General features: G+C 38.8%; 1 protein-coding gene across 10 annotated transcripts in view; it reads right to left on the reverse strand.

Moving 5' to 3' along the window:
* The window catches only part of dctn1b (dynactin 1b), a 45,487-nt gene that overhangs the window by 14,456 nt on the left and 15,403 nt on the right, over window positions 1-15,628 (reverse strand). For 3 of the 10 annotated variants that reach the window (XM_038728967.1, XM_038728959.1, XM_038728961.1), the window contains exons 5-10: window positions 14,479-14,499; window positions 8,531-8,548; window positions 5,852-5,872; window positions 4,943-5,119; window positions 1,709-1,906; window positions 486-690 (exon numbers count right to left, since the gene is read on the reverse strand). In XM_038728967.1, the coding sequence (XP_038584895.1) occupies window positions 486-690; window positions 1,709-1,906; window positions 4,943-5,119; window positions 5,852-5,872; window positions 8,531-8,548; window positions 14,479-14,499 (640 nt within the window). The remainder of the gene's footprint in view (window positions 1-485; window positions 691-1,708; window positions 1,907-4,942; window positions 5,120-5,851; window positions 5,873-8,530; window positions 8,549-14,478; window positions 14,500-15,628) is intronic. The other 7 variants (XM_038728960.1, XM_038728964.1, XM_038728963.1 and 4 more) reach the window with 7 other exon arrangements.

Raw genomic sequence — 15,628 nt, forward strand, 5'->3', positions numbered from 1 at the left:
AACTTCAATTTCTATGAGTGCAGTTCAGACAGAAATTTCATTATTTAATTTTGCTCCCTTCTGTACAGAGCATTTTAAGCCTATCACTATGAGAACATCTGGCTATTTTTTAACAGCTCACAGGTTTATTTCTGATATTGTGTTAAGGATTTAGGCCTAAAAGACTGAAACGATTATGTATTAAAGCAGGAAGCCTATGTTGCCTTAATGAAAATGTTTTTCAGTTGCTACCTGCAGCAAGAGGTTACTGACGCAACATCAACATGTAATAATTATTTTTGGATAAAAAATCATGTTAGTTTCCACATGCAGGGTTAAATAAGGGTTATTAAAGAAGTGAGTTGTTCCATTGCTCTATTGTGAACTTTTGAATTAATACAAAATAAAAGCAATACAACCCAAACTTATAAAGCAAATTTGCTTTGCCAATTTTGAAAAATATATTTATAATAAAACGTGTTCTCATCTCTGCGTCTCAGCAGTACCTTTCTCCTCAATCTCGTGCTTGAGGATCTCCAGGTCCATGGTGAGCTCGTCTACTTTCTCCTTGAGGGAGTCGACCTCCAGCTGCAGAGACTCTGCCCTCTCCTCAGCCATCTCCTTATCCAGCGTGGCCATCTCGATCGCATCCGCTGTGTCTGACATCTCCTCCATGTAATGCTCCTTCGCCTCCAGGGCTTCTTTAGCCTCCTACACACACAGAACTCTGTTATGTACAGTTGTCTATATAGTCTTAATACAGTATTTAAAACCTCCTAGGATATTTGGACATTTTTCAACTTCATCTTAACAAAAGATGAAGTTAAAAATAAAAACAAATTAATATAAAGGCAGTATTATGTTTTCTTTCTGCTGCTGAATGGGCACAGTTGGCAATTCTGCTAACATCTAATCATCTCATATTAGTGGAAACACTCCTCTCCTCTACCCTGACAGCAGTATTGTTCTTGGATGAAAAACGTGAATACTTGTCATGTGTTAATGTAGAAATGGTCAAATTTCAAGGCAACAAAAAGCATCAGTATCTAGTACATATTTCGGAGAGGTTACTGTCAGATACCTCCATGTTACATTCAGTATTTTTGTTCACAGTTTGCACTTGAAGAAGGTTTTAAAGTTAAAGTTTGAGGGGAAAAAAACATAAAACAGTCAAAACCTAAGTTAATCTGCTTCATCAGGACTGCATGGGTGTGGTTTGATTAGCAGTACCATGGCAACATACACAAATAACTCGAAAATTGAGCCCAGTCCACTTCAAGCCAGCAGGAAAATCAACGACAAAATCTCTCATGTAAAATAACCAAAATTGTTCCACAGAACATCTTGTGTTCATGTAGGATCAAACCATTCATAGTAAAAAATTGTTGTTTAGGTCTTTAAAAGCACCAAACAGCACTGCCAAATATCAGATAAAAATATCAGCATCTGTCTGTCAGTTTTTATCAGATCCCTAGTTTGGACAGGTAATGTTCTTTACATTATATTCAAAACCTTTACTTTTGCCCATGGCCATGAATCTTATTCTTCACCATTCAGTTTTGACACTTACACCTATTCATACCCTTAATTTTCATCATCTTGACTTCTCCTGTGTCTGCAGCCATTTTGTGGACACACTGATCACGTGTACTTCCAATCCAGTCATCCACCCACCCATATTCATCAGGCAGCCTCTCCACCATCTACTCTTTCATCTGCTGCTCCTTACCCTCTTGGCCTCTTTCAGTTGTTTCTGCAGCTCAGCCTGCTGCTCCTGCATCTTGGTCTTCCACTCCTGCAGCTGCTCCAGCTGGATCTTGTGCTTCTCCAGCTCCTTTAGCTTCGCCTTGTCATCAGTCCGCTTCATCTTCAGCGTCTCCAGCTTCTCCTCCAGGTCCTTCACCTGAGCACGCAGTGCCTCCTCCTCCTGTTATAGGACATATGGCGGAGAGAGAGGATGAAGGGTAATGAAAGGATGGAGAGGCATAAAAATGGAGGATGGGTGATGAGATGTTTTAATTAGTTTCAACACATGTGGCTTGTGCAGGACGTTTAGTTTTAATTCTGGTTCACTTCCATGATTCCCCTGTTTTTTTCTCAGTGAATAATGGTGAACTGTTTACCTTGCTGGTATAAAGTTTTCATTCAAAGGTAACAGCACCTTCATCTTTTTTTATGTGTTAGAAAGCTCTAGATTTCACTTGCCATGCAGTAACTCTGGAGAGAAGGAAGTCAGCGTCAAGACACACATGCCTCGTCAGGAAGGACACTTCACTTAATCACACACCACTTAACAGCTGGAGATTTTAATTCAATCCTGCAATAAATGTGTGTTCCTTTTCACAGAAATCCAGCCAGTGAACAGAGCACGGAGCCACCTCACACACCAATTAAAGAAGTCACACTTTTGACAACTTGTTAAAATGTTAGTGAGAGAAAAACAACACTGCAGTATCAAGCTGAAAAACATCACACCACATGACAGCACCTGTGTCTCCATAGTGACGTCCTCCTGAGGGCATAAAATACGAATCAGACTGATTATGTCTGTGTTTAAAATTAAACACTAGATGGCAGTTGATTTTTACAAAATGTTAAAGTGATAATCCCTGACATTTAGCTACAAATTAACGTACGTGTCGCTTCTCTCTATCACAGCTCAAACAACAAGCAGGGGATTCAACCTTTACCCAGCTCATGATTAACAAAGGGCTCACAGACAATTAAGCAACTTTACTGGTTCAAATCAACTAACATTTGGACTTAATAATGCTTAATTGACTGTGTGCTCCAGACCTAATCACATCAGTGATAACTGCTTTGTCTCAATTCTGAGAAGCAGCAAACTAAAAGCCAGTAGCTGAAGTGCTGATACTTCCTCTTTATCCCCAGTTGATGACATTTTTTTAAATCAGCTGCACGTAACATTCAGAAGTAGGAGACCATTATACACTGGTATGGGATGCGAAATGTACTGTGTATAGTTACGATAGTGCTTAAAACTGAGTGTTGGGTGTGGTGTCCCTCACAGATCAATCCTGGGCCCCCTTTTCTTTCATTAGTATGTTTTATCATTCGGAAAATTCTACAGATAAATATTTACCCCTATGCAGATGACACCCCGCCGTATATCCCTGAATCTCCAGAATCATTTACTCCTATTAACACTGTGGTTAAATTCGTCCATAATATGGATGGCTCAAAACCTTGTAAAGCTCAAAGGCTCAAAGGGACTCTTTTGAAAGAAGACATACAGAACTACATCAAGATTGCTTTCAGCTTCAGGTGCTTTTGGCGTTTTACCAGTTATTATTTGATTAAGAAGAAGCTCCACACTCAACCTTTAAATGGAAAATAAGCACTAACCTCTAAATAACTAACTAATCTCTTAAGATTCAAAGGTATAAGGACCTCAGGTATGGTCTGTTGTACTTCTGACCACTTCCAGCTGAACACTACAGTTATGACCCAAATATATACTACATACTGATTCTATAAAGTATGTATGGCTGCTACCTTGGCCAGGTGTCTCTTGTAAAAGAGATTTTTGATCTCAATGAGACTTCCTGGTAAAATAAAATTTTTTTTTACTATAAATTATACTAATCATCACAGTATGTTGTTTAAGCAGTTAGTATATAAAATATCAATCAACTTTTAACACTTTTAATTTTATACTATCAGGAAATTATACAGTACATGTGACATCAGATGTCAAGCAAACTTTTGATCGTTATTAATTATTCCGATATATTGGCCGATATTCTTTTTTTTCTTCTTCTTTGCATAAACCCATAACACAAACAAAGATTATCCCTAACATTTGTTATGTGTAGTTATGAGACTTCGAAACCCGTACCATACAGATTTATCTGCAATTGGCTCATATAGGTCTCTACCTCACAAAGACACATCTAAATGTTTTATCCCAAGATTTGATAAAAAATACTTTTTTGGAGCTGTTTCACCACCACCCACATTTATTTTTCCCAGCTGTGAGCAGCTCCTTCATTTCATATATATAGTATTAATCAACAGCACACTCAAAAATGGAGTGTATTTCATATGCATACTGTCTTTATTTTTTTTTTCTTTCAGATGTCTGTTTGTCTGTTGACTGTAAATTATTTATTTATTATTTGTAATGTATGCAGCTTCACTAAACCAAAACCATTTTCCCCATGGGGACAATAAAGTATATCATATCGTGTCTGCTTTAGTGTAGAATGGATTTGGGACACAGCAACTGTTTCATTTGTACAAACCACCACCACCAACACAGCCCTGCTTTGTTGTTGTACTTGAACATCAGGTGTGGGCTTATACTGATCACTCCCTGTTAGACACAGTGTGTGGAAAGAGCATGTATTTCCCACTAATTAGTGCAAGTAAATTGCCTTGGGGCAGTTGTTGGTGGATTATATGACTAAAAGATAGGTGCTACATTATGAATTACAACTAAATATTTAGTGTTTCCCTTTTATTACACTGAAATGTCACAGTTAAGGCCTCCAGCTCATTTCTTTTTTTATGACACCAATACAAACTGACAGCTGTGTCAAAAAAAGCTATATATTTAGAGGAGCTATAGGAAAGACATGTCACATGTGATTTAACTCCCACACTTCTGCTACTATGACTTATAGACCTCTTTGATCTCATTGGCACGTGACACTGTGTTACAAAATGACAGTGTCACGTGTCCCCTATCTTATTCCTGATTACAAACATGTAATTACTGTTTTTTATAGATCAAAATCTATCCTCATAGCTGGTGTTAGTCACCTGTTTCCTATATATAAAACCAATAAAATCTGTCTGTAACAAGCACTGCATAAAGAATGAAGACTTCCAGTATTGCCACTATGCACCTGGTGGATGCAACTTGTTCTTAATTCATTGGCAAGCAGCCCTTTCCTTTTCACGCCATTACACCAGTGTGATATTTTAAGCTGGTACTGACCTTGCTGGGCACGGGAGCCGGAGGGTTTCCAGGGGAGTGGAGCGTAGGGATGACTGGAGCGGCCAGAGGGGTCTGGGCTGGCGTGCTGGGCTCGCTGCTGCTAATCTCCCCAGCAGAGGCCGAGGCCGAGCCGGACGCAGCCCCCTTCCCACCAGTACCTGCAGGTCGGCTGGGCTGCTAAAGGACCAAGGGAAAAAACTATAAGAAATCTAGTAAAAGATTTCCTAAGAAATATCCCACTAAGTATAAAAGCTGCCTGGTGATGTAATCAGCTATAATGGAGGTCCCTCACTGAGCATGTTTACATGCACATATAATAGTGGTTTTTGAATCTTATTCTGGTTTTGACATGATTAAGGATATGTGTTTAGAATTAACATAAACAAACATAAACACTTTCAAGAAATTTTCACTGTAAAATGATTTACTTTCATCTTTATATAATTACAAAACTGACCTAACATCACAAACAATTTTTTGGTATGTCTAATTTTGTATTTGCAAACTTCCAATTCTGCAGGGGACCTCCATGTTGGCCACAGACCTGATTTTAACAAAAAATGCTCCAAAAGAGTAACTACATGTGCACTAGCAAATAAACAAACAAACAAAAAAACACTTGACAACACAAACCAAACGTGAACACATAAATACTCGGTGGAGAAAGGGGACAGTATTTGTGCTGTAAATATCAATGTGAAGAAGTCCAAATGGACACAAAAAAAGGAAAACCAGTGAAACATATTGGTGCCATTAACCAAAACTGTCATTCCTCTAATGAAAATAAAATGGACTGTGACTACTCACTTGGTATCACTTACACAAACGCCTTCATCAAGTAAAACAACAATCACATATAAATAATTGACAGAAATGGAAAGCCCTGAAGACTTTGGAGACTGGGCTCACCTTGGGCCTTCTGGCCGTGGTCTGAGGAGCAGACGGAGAAGAAAAAGAGGAGGAGAGGAAGTGGAAAAGGTCAAAGAGCAGCAGGGGAGGAGGGAATGGAAGGAAACAAACAGCCAAGGTTAGTGATTCAAGGCAAATTTCATATTAAACTGGAAATCAGAGACAAAAGGACAAAATGGGATGACCTTTTATGACGGTAAACTGGCCTGTAACTTTACGTACAATAATCTATGGAAGTCTTTCTTTTTTTGCTCTAAAAAGTACCACAATGAATCAATTATCAAGTAATATCACTATATATCCCTACTCAGTTGTTTTCATCTCGGATCTCTCTTTTCCTAGCTGGTCTCCAGGGCCTCATCTCTTCCAACCATGTGACCAAAAACCTCAGTAACATGGACACCGTGACTGGTACAGCCAATGTGACCAGAATGGCTGCATTGTGTCTCAGGGGACGGGAGATGGAACCCAATTCTGTTGTACTGCTTTGATACTGTAGACAGTGCTGGGTTAATAGCTTGTTATCCAGCTACATCCCATGTTTCAGACATGCTACACAGTTGGTTGGATGAGTAGATTTTCAGTGACGTGTGCTAAGAGATATTCACACTTTGTTCTTATCTCATTTCTGTAGAGTCTGGCCAGCAGACCTGGGTTACATTATTTTAACTTTGAATGAAACTACTTTGGAGGAGGACGGAGAAGATCAATATGTTCTGAAGTAAAAAAATCTAGATCTACAATTTTTTTTTTGAGTTTACCTCACATTTCAAGATGGTAGATTGTAGATCAACCAACTTATGAAGTCCTTCCAATCATCCTATCATCTATAATTTCTCCATATTTTCTATACAGTGCAGAAATATTTAGCATGAGGTAAAAGTGGTGGCAAAAATATTTTATTTAGTGTATTTCTAAATGATGAAAATCATTTTATGTTGCGTTCATTTTTGACCATGGAAAACACAGATGACAGAAGGATCTCACCTCACAATCCATTTATAGTAACTGTTCTAAAGCTTTCAATGATATTGGGGTTGCAACTAATGATTGTTTAATAATGTATCTGCCTGTTATTTTCTCGATTAATTGTCTAGTTAACTATGAAACCCCAGTTTACCAGAGTCCAAGATAACTTCTTCAAATGTCTTGTTCAGATTAATTTTCTTCCTTTCGATCGCCTAATTAATTATACAAATGTTGCAGCTATATAAATGGAGTTTACCCAGTTTTCACGTATTTGTACTGTAGATCTACAAATGATCTGAATTTCTGTGTTTGATTGTAATCAAATATTGGTAATACTTTATTTTACTTCATATTCTAATAATGTCTTAATTATTTCCTAGAAAGTTTCCTGGAAATAACTACTGAAGCTTGAAAGAAGCATTGCATTTAAACTCAAGTAAATATTTATTGATCATCATCATCATTTATTGGAAATTTTGTTCTTCATATATGTTCAATTGTTTGCTTTCCTCCAGACAAATCGCACATTTTTGTATATTCAATAAAATACTTTAGATTATGATAGTTTAGTTAATGGTAATTATTTATACTAAGTGAACCAATTGAACATCGTCTGTCTTTTACTTATGATTAGTGCAAAATTACATTGTTCAATCCGGCAAAAATTAGTTGGATGTTATGAGGAAATGCATGGACCCATAAAATACAGTGTTCCATTATTTTAATATTATCAATAATCAAATATTTTTTTGAGCATACTTAATCTGCAAATCGCCATAACAGCTACCAAATGGACAGTGAGGTGAGACTGAGTAAATGTTATACAGTACATTTTGTCCACATAGCCCTCACTCCAAAGTCTGTTCTTTTGGTTATTGAAACACAATTTAACCCAGCTCTGTGCAGACACTTTCTATTACATTCCTGCAAAATGATCTGAGGTCCTTCTCTTCTCTTTTACCTTTCATTTTACCTCCTCCTGTCCTTTGCACATGACTCTCTCTCTCTCTCTCTCTCTCTTTGTTTCAGCTCGGGCACAGCCATCGGTTTGGCTAGTTACCGTCCTTTATTGGATTAGAGCTGGACTATTCAGCAGAAATTAGCTAGAGCTAACAACTGTACCAAATAAGAGCTGACAGCCTTCTTAAGCCATAGTGGCATGCTGTAGACACAAGAACAGGCTGTACTGAAATCACATCTGCCTGTTTGCTACATCTGCAACCAAGAGGGAAATAGTTTGAGTCTCCCCTGATAGACAAAACTCATTGACCTCGTAAAACACTGTGGAAGGCATGACTTCTGCATGTTGAGGCCAAATAAAAGATAAAAGCTTGCACGGTACACAAAGAAATAAAACCAAACTTCATTGAAATTTAGAAAAAGATGCACACACACACATGGGCATGAACTAATTCTGAAAGAAAGGCACTGTGATTTAGCAAAAATCAATACTGAGGGGGAAAATAAACTGAGAAAAAGATCTAAAAAGAGCATAAAGAAGCTGGAGGTAAAGTTCTACTGTGCTTCCACACTAGGAATATCAATTATTATTAAGGAAAAAAAGACAATTCCCACCAAAACAAAATGAAGAATAGCTGAAACTTTCAAGCATGACCTTTTTACAGCAGCTCTGCCAACAACAAAACGAATGGATGGTGACAACAACAACAACATCCCAACAGAAAAGGACGATCATTTGGGGTTCTGTACCTTCCGGGGTGCCGGGGTCTGTCTCATCATATTTGCAAGAGAAGAAGACACGCAACACAGTCACCAAGAAATATACACACACACACACACACACACACACACAGGAAGGTGGTAAAACAGGCAAAGATGCTCAATCCACGGACACCAGGTTTAGGACAGACAGACAGCTGAAGCCCAACAAACAGTCAGACAAGTAGCCACTCAGGCCGGGAAGCTGCAGTGGTGCAAATGGCCGCAGCAATGTTTTCCCAGGCTCCCCCTCCCTGCCTCCGTCCGTCCCTTCCTCCTGCTACCGTCCTCCTTTTTGTCCTCCTTCTCAGCTTCTCTCATAATCCAATTCCCGGAGCCCTCTGTCGGTGCCTCCCTTTGCTTTCTGCTCCGATTATGACTCTGACATCTTTCTGCCGCGAGCCTCCGACCTACTACTTGTTCGCAGGAGACGCCTCGCCTCCCCTAACCTTCCTCTCCTCCCTCCCCTCTGTCTCATATTCCCCCTTTCTCGCTGTGCTTATTGTGATTTGTCAGCCCAGCCAATGTCCTGCTCCTGCATTACATCACTGTGCACTGTGCACCCTCCCCCTTCCCTCCCTCCGCCCCCCCCCATGCTCACTGCTGCTGCTCACCCACTCATCACCAACTCTTCCACCGACAGGGAGGGAGGGATGGGTGAGACTGTCTGTGTGTGTGAAGCAGGCGACTGGGGACAGAGAGAGGAGAGGATGTGAGACAGAGGAAGGCGGGGCTGTAAACGGAGGTGAGAGGGGAAAATGAGCAGCAATGCTGATGCAAGCCTCTCTTGTCTCCTAGCAACACTCGGCAAGCCCTCCTATGGGTTCATCAAAATGAGACAAAAACACTGAGGAACCCTACACCTGAGCTGCATTACAAATTAGAGACTTATAAGCTGTAAAACATTTTTCCTTTTTACATTTGACATGCATTTACAAATACTTCCTCCTGAAACAATCTACAAAGGGACTTAAAATTGAGGTCCATTTTAAAGTGTGTTTTCTTCTGAGCTTTCTTAAGCTTTCAAAGGTCATACCTAGTAATGCATCTTATGTGGATATTGTCTTTAGTCTATTGTAGCATGTGACAGTCATAGATAGCACCTTAATGTTGTTTGTATTTATTGTTGTAACAATGCTATTAAGTCTTTCTTAACAAATATTAACATTCTTTTCATAGAAAGAGAGCTTAGTACAAGTGAATCAGTGGAGTACCCCTTTAAATCCAATATTGGCATGCTGCAGAGCTCGTGGATTTGCAACACTGGCCACAATGGCCTAATGAAACCAGATATTTAAGGCACCGCTACGTTGGTATTAGCCTGATAGTCACACTTTCACTTCACTTTATTATTCATATATTATACTACTACTATATTATACTATATTATACTACTATTGTGCAGAAAAATCTCTAATGGTTAAAAAACTTCTATTGTCTCAAGATAAATAACCTCAGATTGCTGATTCCTTATAGTCATATTTGCTCTATACTGGTTGCTTGTTCTAAAACGGAGAACACGTGGAGCATCAGTCCTTGCAAAATGGGTTAAAACATCCATTATCATAGCAGCCAGAATTAAGGCTCAAACAAAACGGCAGTCATGAGCTTTAGAGGTAAAACTGATTTCAGCAAAAGGAGTTTTTAGTGTAAAAAACCATGATTTTAATAGGTCAATTTCTTCCTAAACAGCCCAGAGCCGTTTGAGTAACTATCGTAATATCTTCCTCAGCTCCACTAATCTCCTCTGCACCAACAGCTCAGCAGGAAGAGAGAAGGATGTAAGAGGATTAATTCAACGGGGATACTCTGATTAGCTGTGAGCTTTAAACCTGAAATACTTTCACACTGTGGACATGAGAATGGGCAAGTAATTTAAGATGGCAGTGATGAAAATTAATGAGGCTTAGGTAGTAAATACAGGCCGTGTATTGTGTCTATGTAAGATCATATGATAGTGAGTATTAACGAATTGATTAAAAAAGAGTTTTTTAAGAGGCAGAAAGAAGCAGAGCTTTAAATTCCGGGCTTCTGAAGTAGAAAGAAAAACTGTTTATGTGTATCCATTACACAGCAGCTGAGGGAAATCTGTCCTGTTGAAATATTAAACATCTTTCTCTGACTAAGTGCCGCTCTGAGAAGACATCCAGACTGACAGACAGAGAGGATGATTGGATGGGTGGAGCTGTATCAAATTCCCGCTTTCCCAGCACACAGAGGGAGGATCGCTGCCTCTGAGGTCACTGCCGGAGCAGTGCAGCCTCCAGCAGGACAAAAGAGGATAAAATTACTGCCCAGGAAGCATCAACACAGCAGAACCCAACACATTTGGATTGTACTGTCTGTGCAAAATGGTGACTGTTACTTCACGTACTTCAGGAACATGATATTCAAATACTTCCGTGTCAGACTGAAGAGGTTTATCTCAGGACAGCAGTATAAGCACAAAATCAAACTAAATCATTTTTGTTTTTCTACATGTGCAGGGGAGGAGGATGTGTCCCTTAAAATCTTCTTCTTGTCAAAAAAGCATAAAATGCCATTATATTTATAGCTAACTTAATATTTTAGGGAACAAAAAAGCAATATATACACTGTAGGATATTTTATACTGATGATAATAATGGATTATCCTTCATCTTAGATACTCAAAGCACTTCAGAGAGTGAAGGGGGGGGGGTCATCTCAGCCATTACCACCAATCTTGCCAAATATTTCACCAGATAATGTAACTCCCATCATCCTCTCTGTCTGCATGTCCCATTTTTGAAGTGTCAGTTAGTGATTTACTAAACAGCGTCCTCTTAGTGTCCGTCCACCACAATCCAGATGAGAGATGTTATGAGTTGAAAAAAAGGTTGATATTGAATCCTCAGCTGAGTCACCTTCAATTAAAGTCTCTAGAGAGATATTTTTCACCCTGGGTTTCCCCTTTCAGGCACCATAAACGTTGCCCTGTCTTGTATTTCGAGGTTTAGGGGATATGCAGTATGAGAGAAAGGCTGAAGGTCCTAGTCAGGATACAGAAAAGCACTGACACCTCAGTGTGTGGTCATCAAGTTTTTAAAGGTTAAAGAAATATTATGAACTTTTTGGAATTGCAGAGAGTTGCATAAGGAGTGTTACGGCTCTCATAGCTGTACATTATTATATATTAAAAACAAGAGTGCAAAAATGATAATTCACTGTTTTACAGGGGGTAATGTGCTGGCCTATGTCTTGGTTAAACAAACTTTTTTACCTACCAGGCTACCTGTTTCCCCCTGTTCCCAGTCTTTATGCTAAGCTAAGCGTTGCCACCATCATATTTAATGCAGACCTGAGAGAGGATTCGATCTTCCCATTAAACTCTCTGCAAGAGAGCAAATTAGCCTATTTCCCAAAACACTAAAATTGAACATCAACGATAAAATAGTAAAGTTCTCTGCCCTTTGTATAAAAAACTAAATCTGATCATAAGTATGGTTATTTAGTAACAGAGCCATTATCTTATAAAAAGCATCATGGCCAACTCTAGCTTCTTTGTGTTTTCAATCTGAAACGAAACCCTGTGTAAGCCCTTGGTTGTTTACCACATGTAGTAAACCTCACATGTCTGCAGCTACATGCAAATCAAAAAAAACCCAAGTCTGGCTGCTGCAGATTCTGACGCCAGTTGGCAAACAAATTAAACAAACTACCAGACTACCATGTGAGAAACACACATCTAAACAGGTCAGGAACATAGTATTATTCAAATCTTTAGGGAAGAAATGAAAATATAAGTGATAATGATTCATTTGGCTTTAGGTATGAAGGGCATTGTTTGTTGGCCCCTAAGTCATTATTATGACTCCACTGTCATTAAAAGTGACATTGTGATTCTCCTTATTGATTTAAAAGTGAATTCCAATAAAAGTCCTATGAAATTAAGAACAAAAATACTATGTAATACAACAATAATAATGAGTTGAGCTTTTGTTAATGGTTCTTTTACATATCTTATTCTATTTATTCTTATTTATTATTGAACACTTTGTGGCTCCATAGAAGAAGACTGCATGCCCCTCTTCTTTAGGGGCTAACGTTAAAGACCTGATATTTGCAGGTTATAATTTTGGGTCCTATGACCTTCAGCTGGAGGACAAGGAGGTAAAGACTTAGCTTTCACATTGGGGTGAACTACTTCTTTAATGAATTTCCAAAGGTACATTTCTGTAAACCGGATTTATCATCTATTTTCACATTTTCCCTGCATGTTCTGACACTCCTATGTGACATTTACAATCCGACGTCCCTCATTTAGATCTGGACTCCTAAGACTAAACTGAGCTTCTGATGCAGAACAGGACACAATAAACCAAGCTGACAGGAAATCCATACTCGGCAGGGTCTCTGCAGTCGGGGGGGGGGCGCGGCTCACCTCGGTCACAGTCTGACATTTTCAAGACAGCGCAGCAGAGGAACGGCTGCATGTATGACTCAGCCAAGGATGATTGTAAAAGAGCTCCGGAAAGTCAGCACAGACCCTTGTGATGAATCACGTAAAAGGTTAAATTCACAGTATATTATATCATATTGTGTCATTGTATCTTTATGGTGTCTTTTTCGATGTGTGTTCAGCTGAAACTAAACATTGTGACTGGACTTATTGCCCTTGTTGGGAGGCTGATCGCAATTGAGCCAGGTAGACCCCAACAAAGAAGAGAAATAATTCAAAAGGTAATATTGGCACATATCCTGGACCAATCAGACCAGTCAGAAATCTGGGGTTCTTTAAATGTAATTATCTCCCAGGGACAAAAATACAGCCTTCCTCCGACTTTTACCAAAATTTATGTACCAAGATGGAGTAGAAAGGTTTAAACTATTTTAATCCATTTTGATGATGATGATTCTGATAGATGACAGGAGAGAGAAAAGAAACTTTTTTTTTTTTATCATAGATTAGCTAATTAATTAATCTGATTTGTACCATTAATTGATTAATCTCTTTTCTCTGAAAAAAAATGTGATATAGTGACTTGTTTTGTCTGTCCAGTCTGTCCAAAACTAAAATATATTTTTACTACATATATATATATATATATATAAACTAGAAAAGCAGCAAATCCTATGATTTCAAGAGGCAGGAAATAGGGATTGTTTTGCATTTTTGCGTGACCCAAGTGATCGATTGCTTGTAAAAATTGATGACGATTAAATTTCTGTAAATCGCCTAATCGCTTAAATGACTGATCATTCAGCCCCAAACCAGCCTGGTTGATTTCACACATATCTAAGGCTGCTGTGTTACACCAGTTTGTCATTTTACTTTCAACAGCTAGCAAATGCTAAAAATTAAGCTACAGCTTAATAAAACCTCTGAATGTCCCTTCAGAAACCCATCGTGCCTTCACAAACACTAAAAGTCTGTTATCGTGAGCTTAGCGCTGAATATTATGGGAGGACCTGACGGGCAGATTCTCTCCAGATGGGATAAGTGTGTTTTCCTACTGATACACCAAGGAATAACCACTAAAATGAGTTTTCCTAAAGGTTCTTGGTTTTTGCGGGAAAAAACTGGGAATGTTTATTTAACGTGTGACTTCAACATGCTTTAAAATGCACAGAAAGCAGGCAAACATGGAGGCAACAAACCACATCACCGACCACAGAGCTGAACTGACGCACATGGACCAGAGCGGAGAGCATAGTGAGGTGACAGAGATCAGGTGACAAGAAGTGGGCGGGGCTCTATACTCACTCTCTTTTCACTAGCTCCCATTCACTCTCGCATAAACACGGGGCAGTTTGGTAACAAGATTCATGGATGATGGTGTGATGAGCTGAGAGGAATCATGGGTAAATGAGGGATGAGGCCCTGATGCCATGCAGCAGCGCGGCCATTCAGAGCCACGGTCACTACGGTGATCATCATAACATTACAACTCTACTGAGGTTAGAGAAACATGCAGCACCTTTTTGGGCTTCACTCCTCGCTGCATGGTCGAAAGGAAAGAAGGGAAGGAAGTGGGGAAGGAAGTGAGGAAGGAGGGGAGGGAGGGTGGAGGTTAGAGGTCAAGAGTTTGTCAGAGGCATGCTGGAGGTGACGGGGACTGTAGTGAGTCTGTGCTCTTCATTTGTGCATATATATACTGTGTACACATAATTTAGAAGACACATTATTTTCAAAAACACATCTTCTCTTTCACATACACATCTCTTCATTCATGTCATTTCCACACAAACTGCACAAACAACATCCCATTACAAGTGTGTCAAACATTGACTCATATGCATTTATTGCATATATTTACTCGCCCCAACACATTTAATGTGTTTAGCTCAGAGAATGTTTCCAATTTGTTTTTCACACAGTGACTACTTGTGTGTTTTTTCAGACAATAAAAAATGTGAACCTCATAAGAAAAGCACTTCTGTATAATGACACAATTGGTGAGGAGAGAAGATAACAAAGTTGTTAATATACTCTTAAGTGTTTAGGACTGCAACTAATGATTATTTTCATTATCAATTAACCTGTCGATCATCCAGAAAATGTCAAAAAATATCAAATCAGTGTTTCCCAAAGCCCAAAGTGACGTCCTCAAATGTCTTGTTTTGTCTACAATCCAAAGATATTCAGTTTACTGTCATAGAGGAGTAAAGAAACCAGAAAATATTCACATCTGAGAAGGTAGAATCAGAGAATTCGGACATTTCTTTGTAAAAAATTACTCAGAACGAGGATTGGATTATAAAAATAGTTGGCGATTTATTTAATAGTTCACATCTAATCGATTAATTGAGTAATCGTTGTAGCTCTATTAAAAAAGAAAAATATTTCTATCATCTTACATATGTAACTACACAGGTCAGATTTGGCAAATCTAATATCTCTGGTTAAACATGACCTTTTGGCCAGGTCTCTCTCTCTTTCTCCAGATATAGACTTTTGCCCTGTTAAATAATGGAAAATGAAAGAACATAATGCTGCACGTCACTACCTCAGGGTTAAAAATGTAAAATTGACACTTGCAAATTATCAACCATTTTGGATTACAGTATATTAAAATATATTAACTTCTAAGGCTAAGGATAATTTAAGTCTGGCTGTTAAACTCCACA

Source organism: Micropterus salmoides, unplaced genomic scaffold (assembly GCF_014851395.1).
Source record: "Micropterus salmoides isolate LMB-PRFRI ecotype aquatic unplaced genomic scaffold, ASM1485139v1 Ms_hic_scaffold_19, whole genome shotgun sequence".
In the NCBI taxonomy this organism is placed as follows: domain Eukaryota; kingdom Metazoa; phylum Chordata; class Actinopteri; order Centrarchiformes; family Centrarchidae; genus Micropterus; species Micropterus salmoides.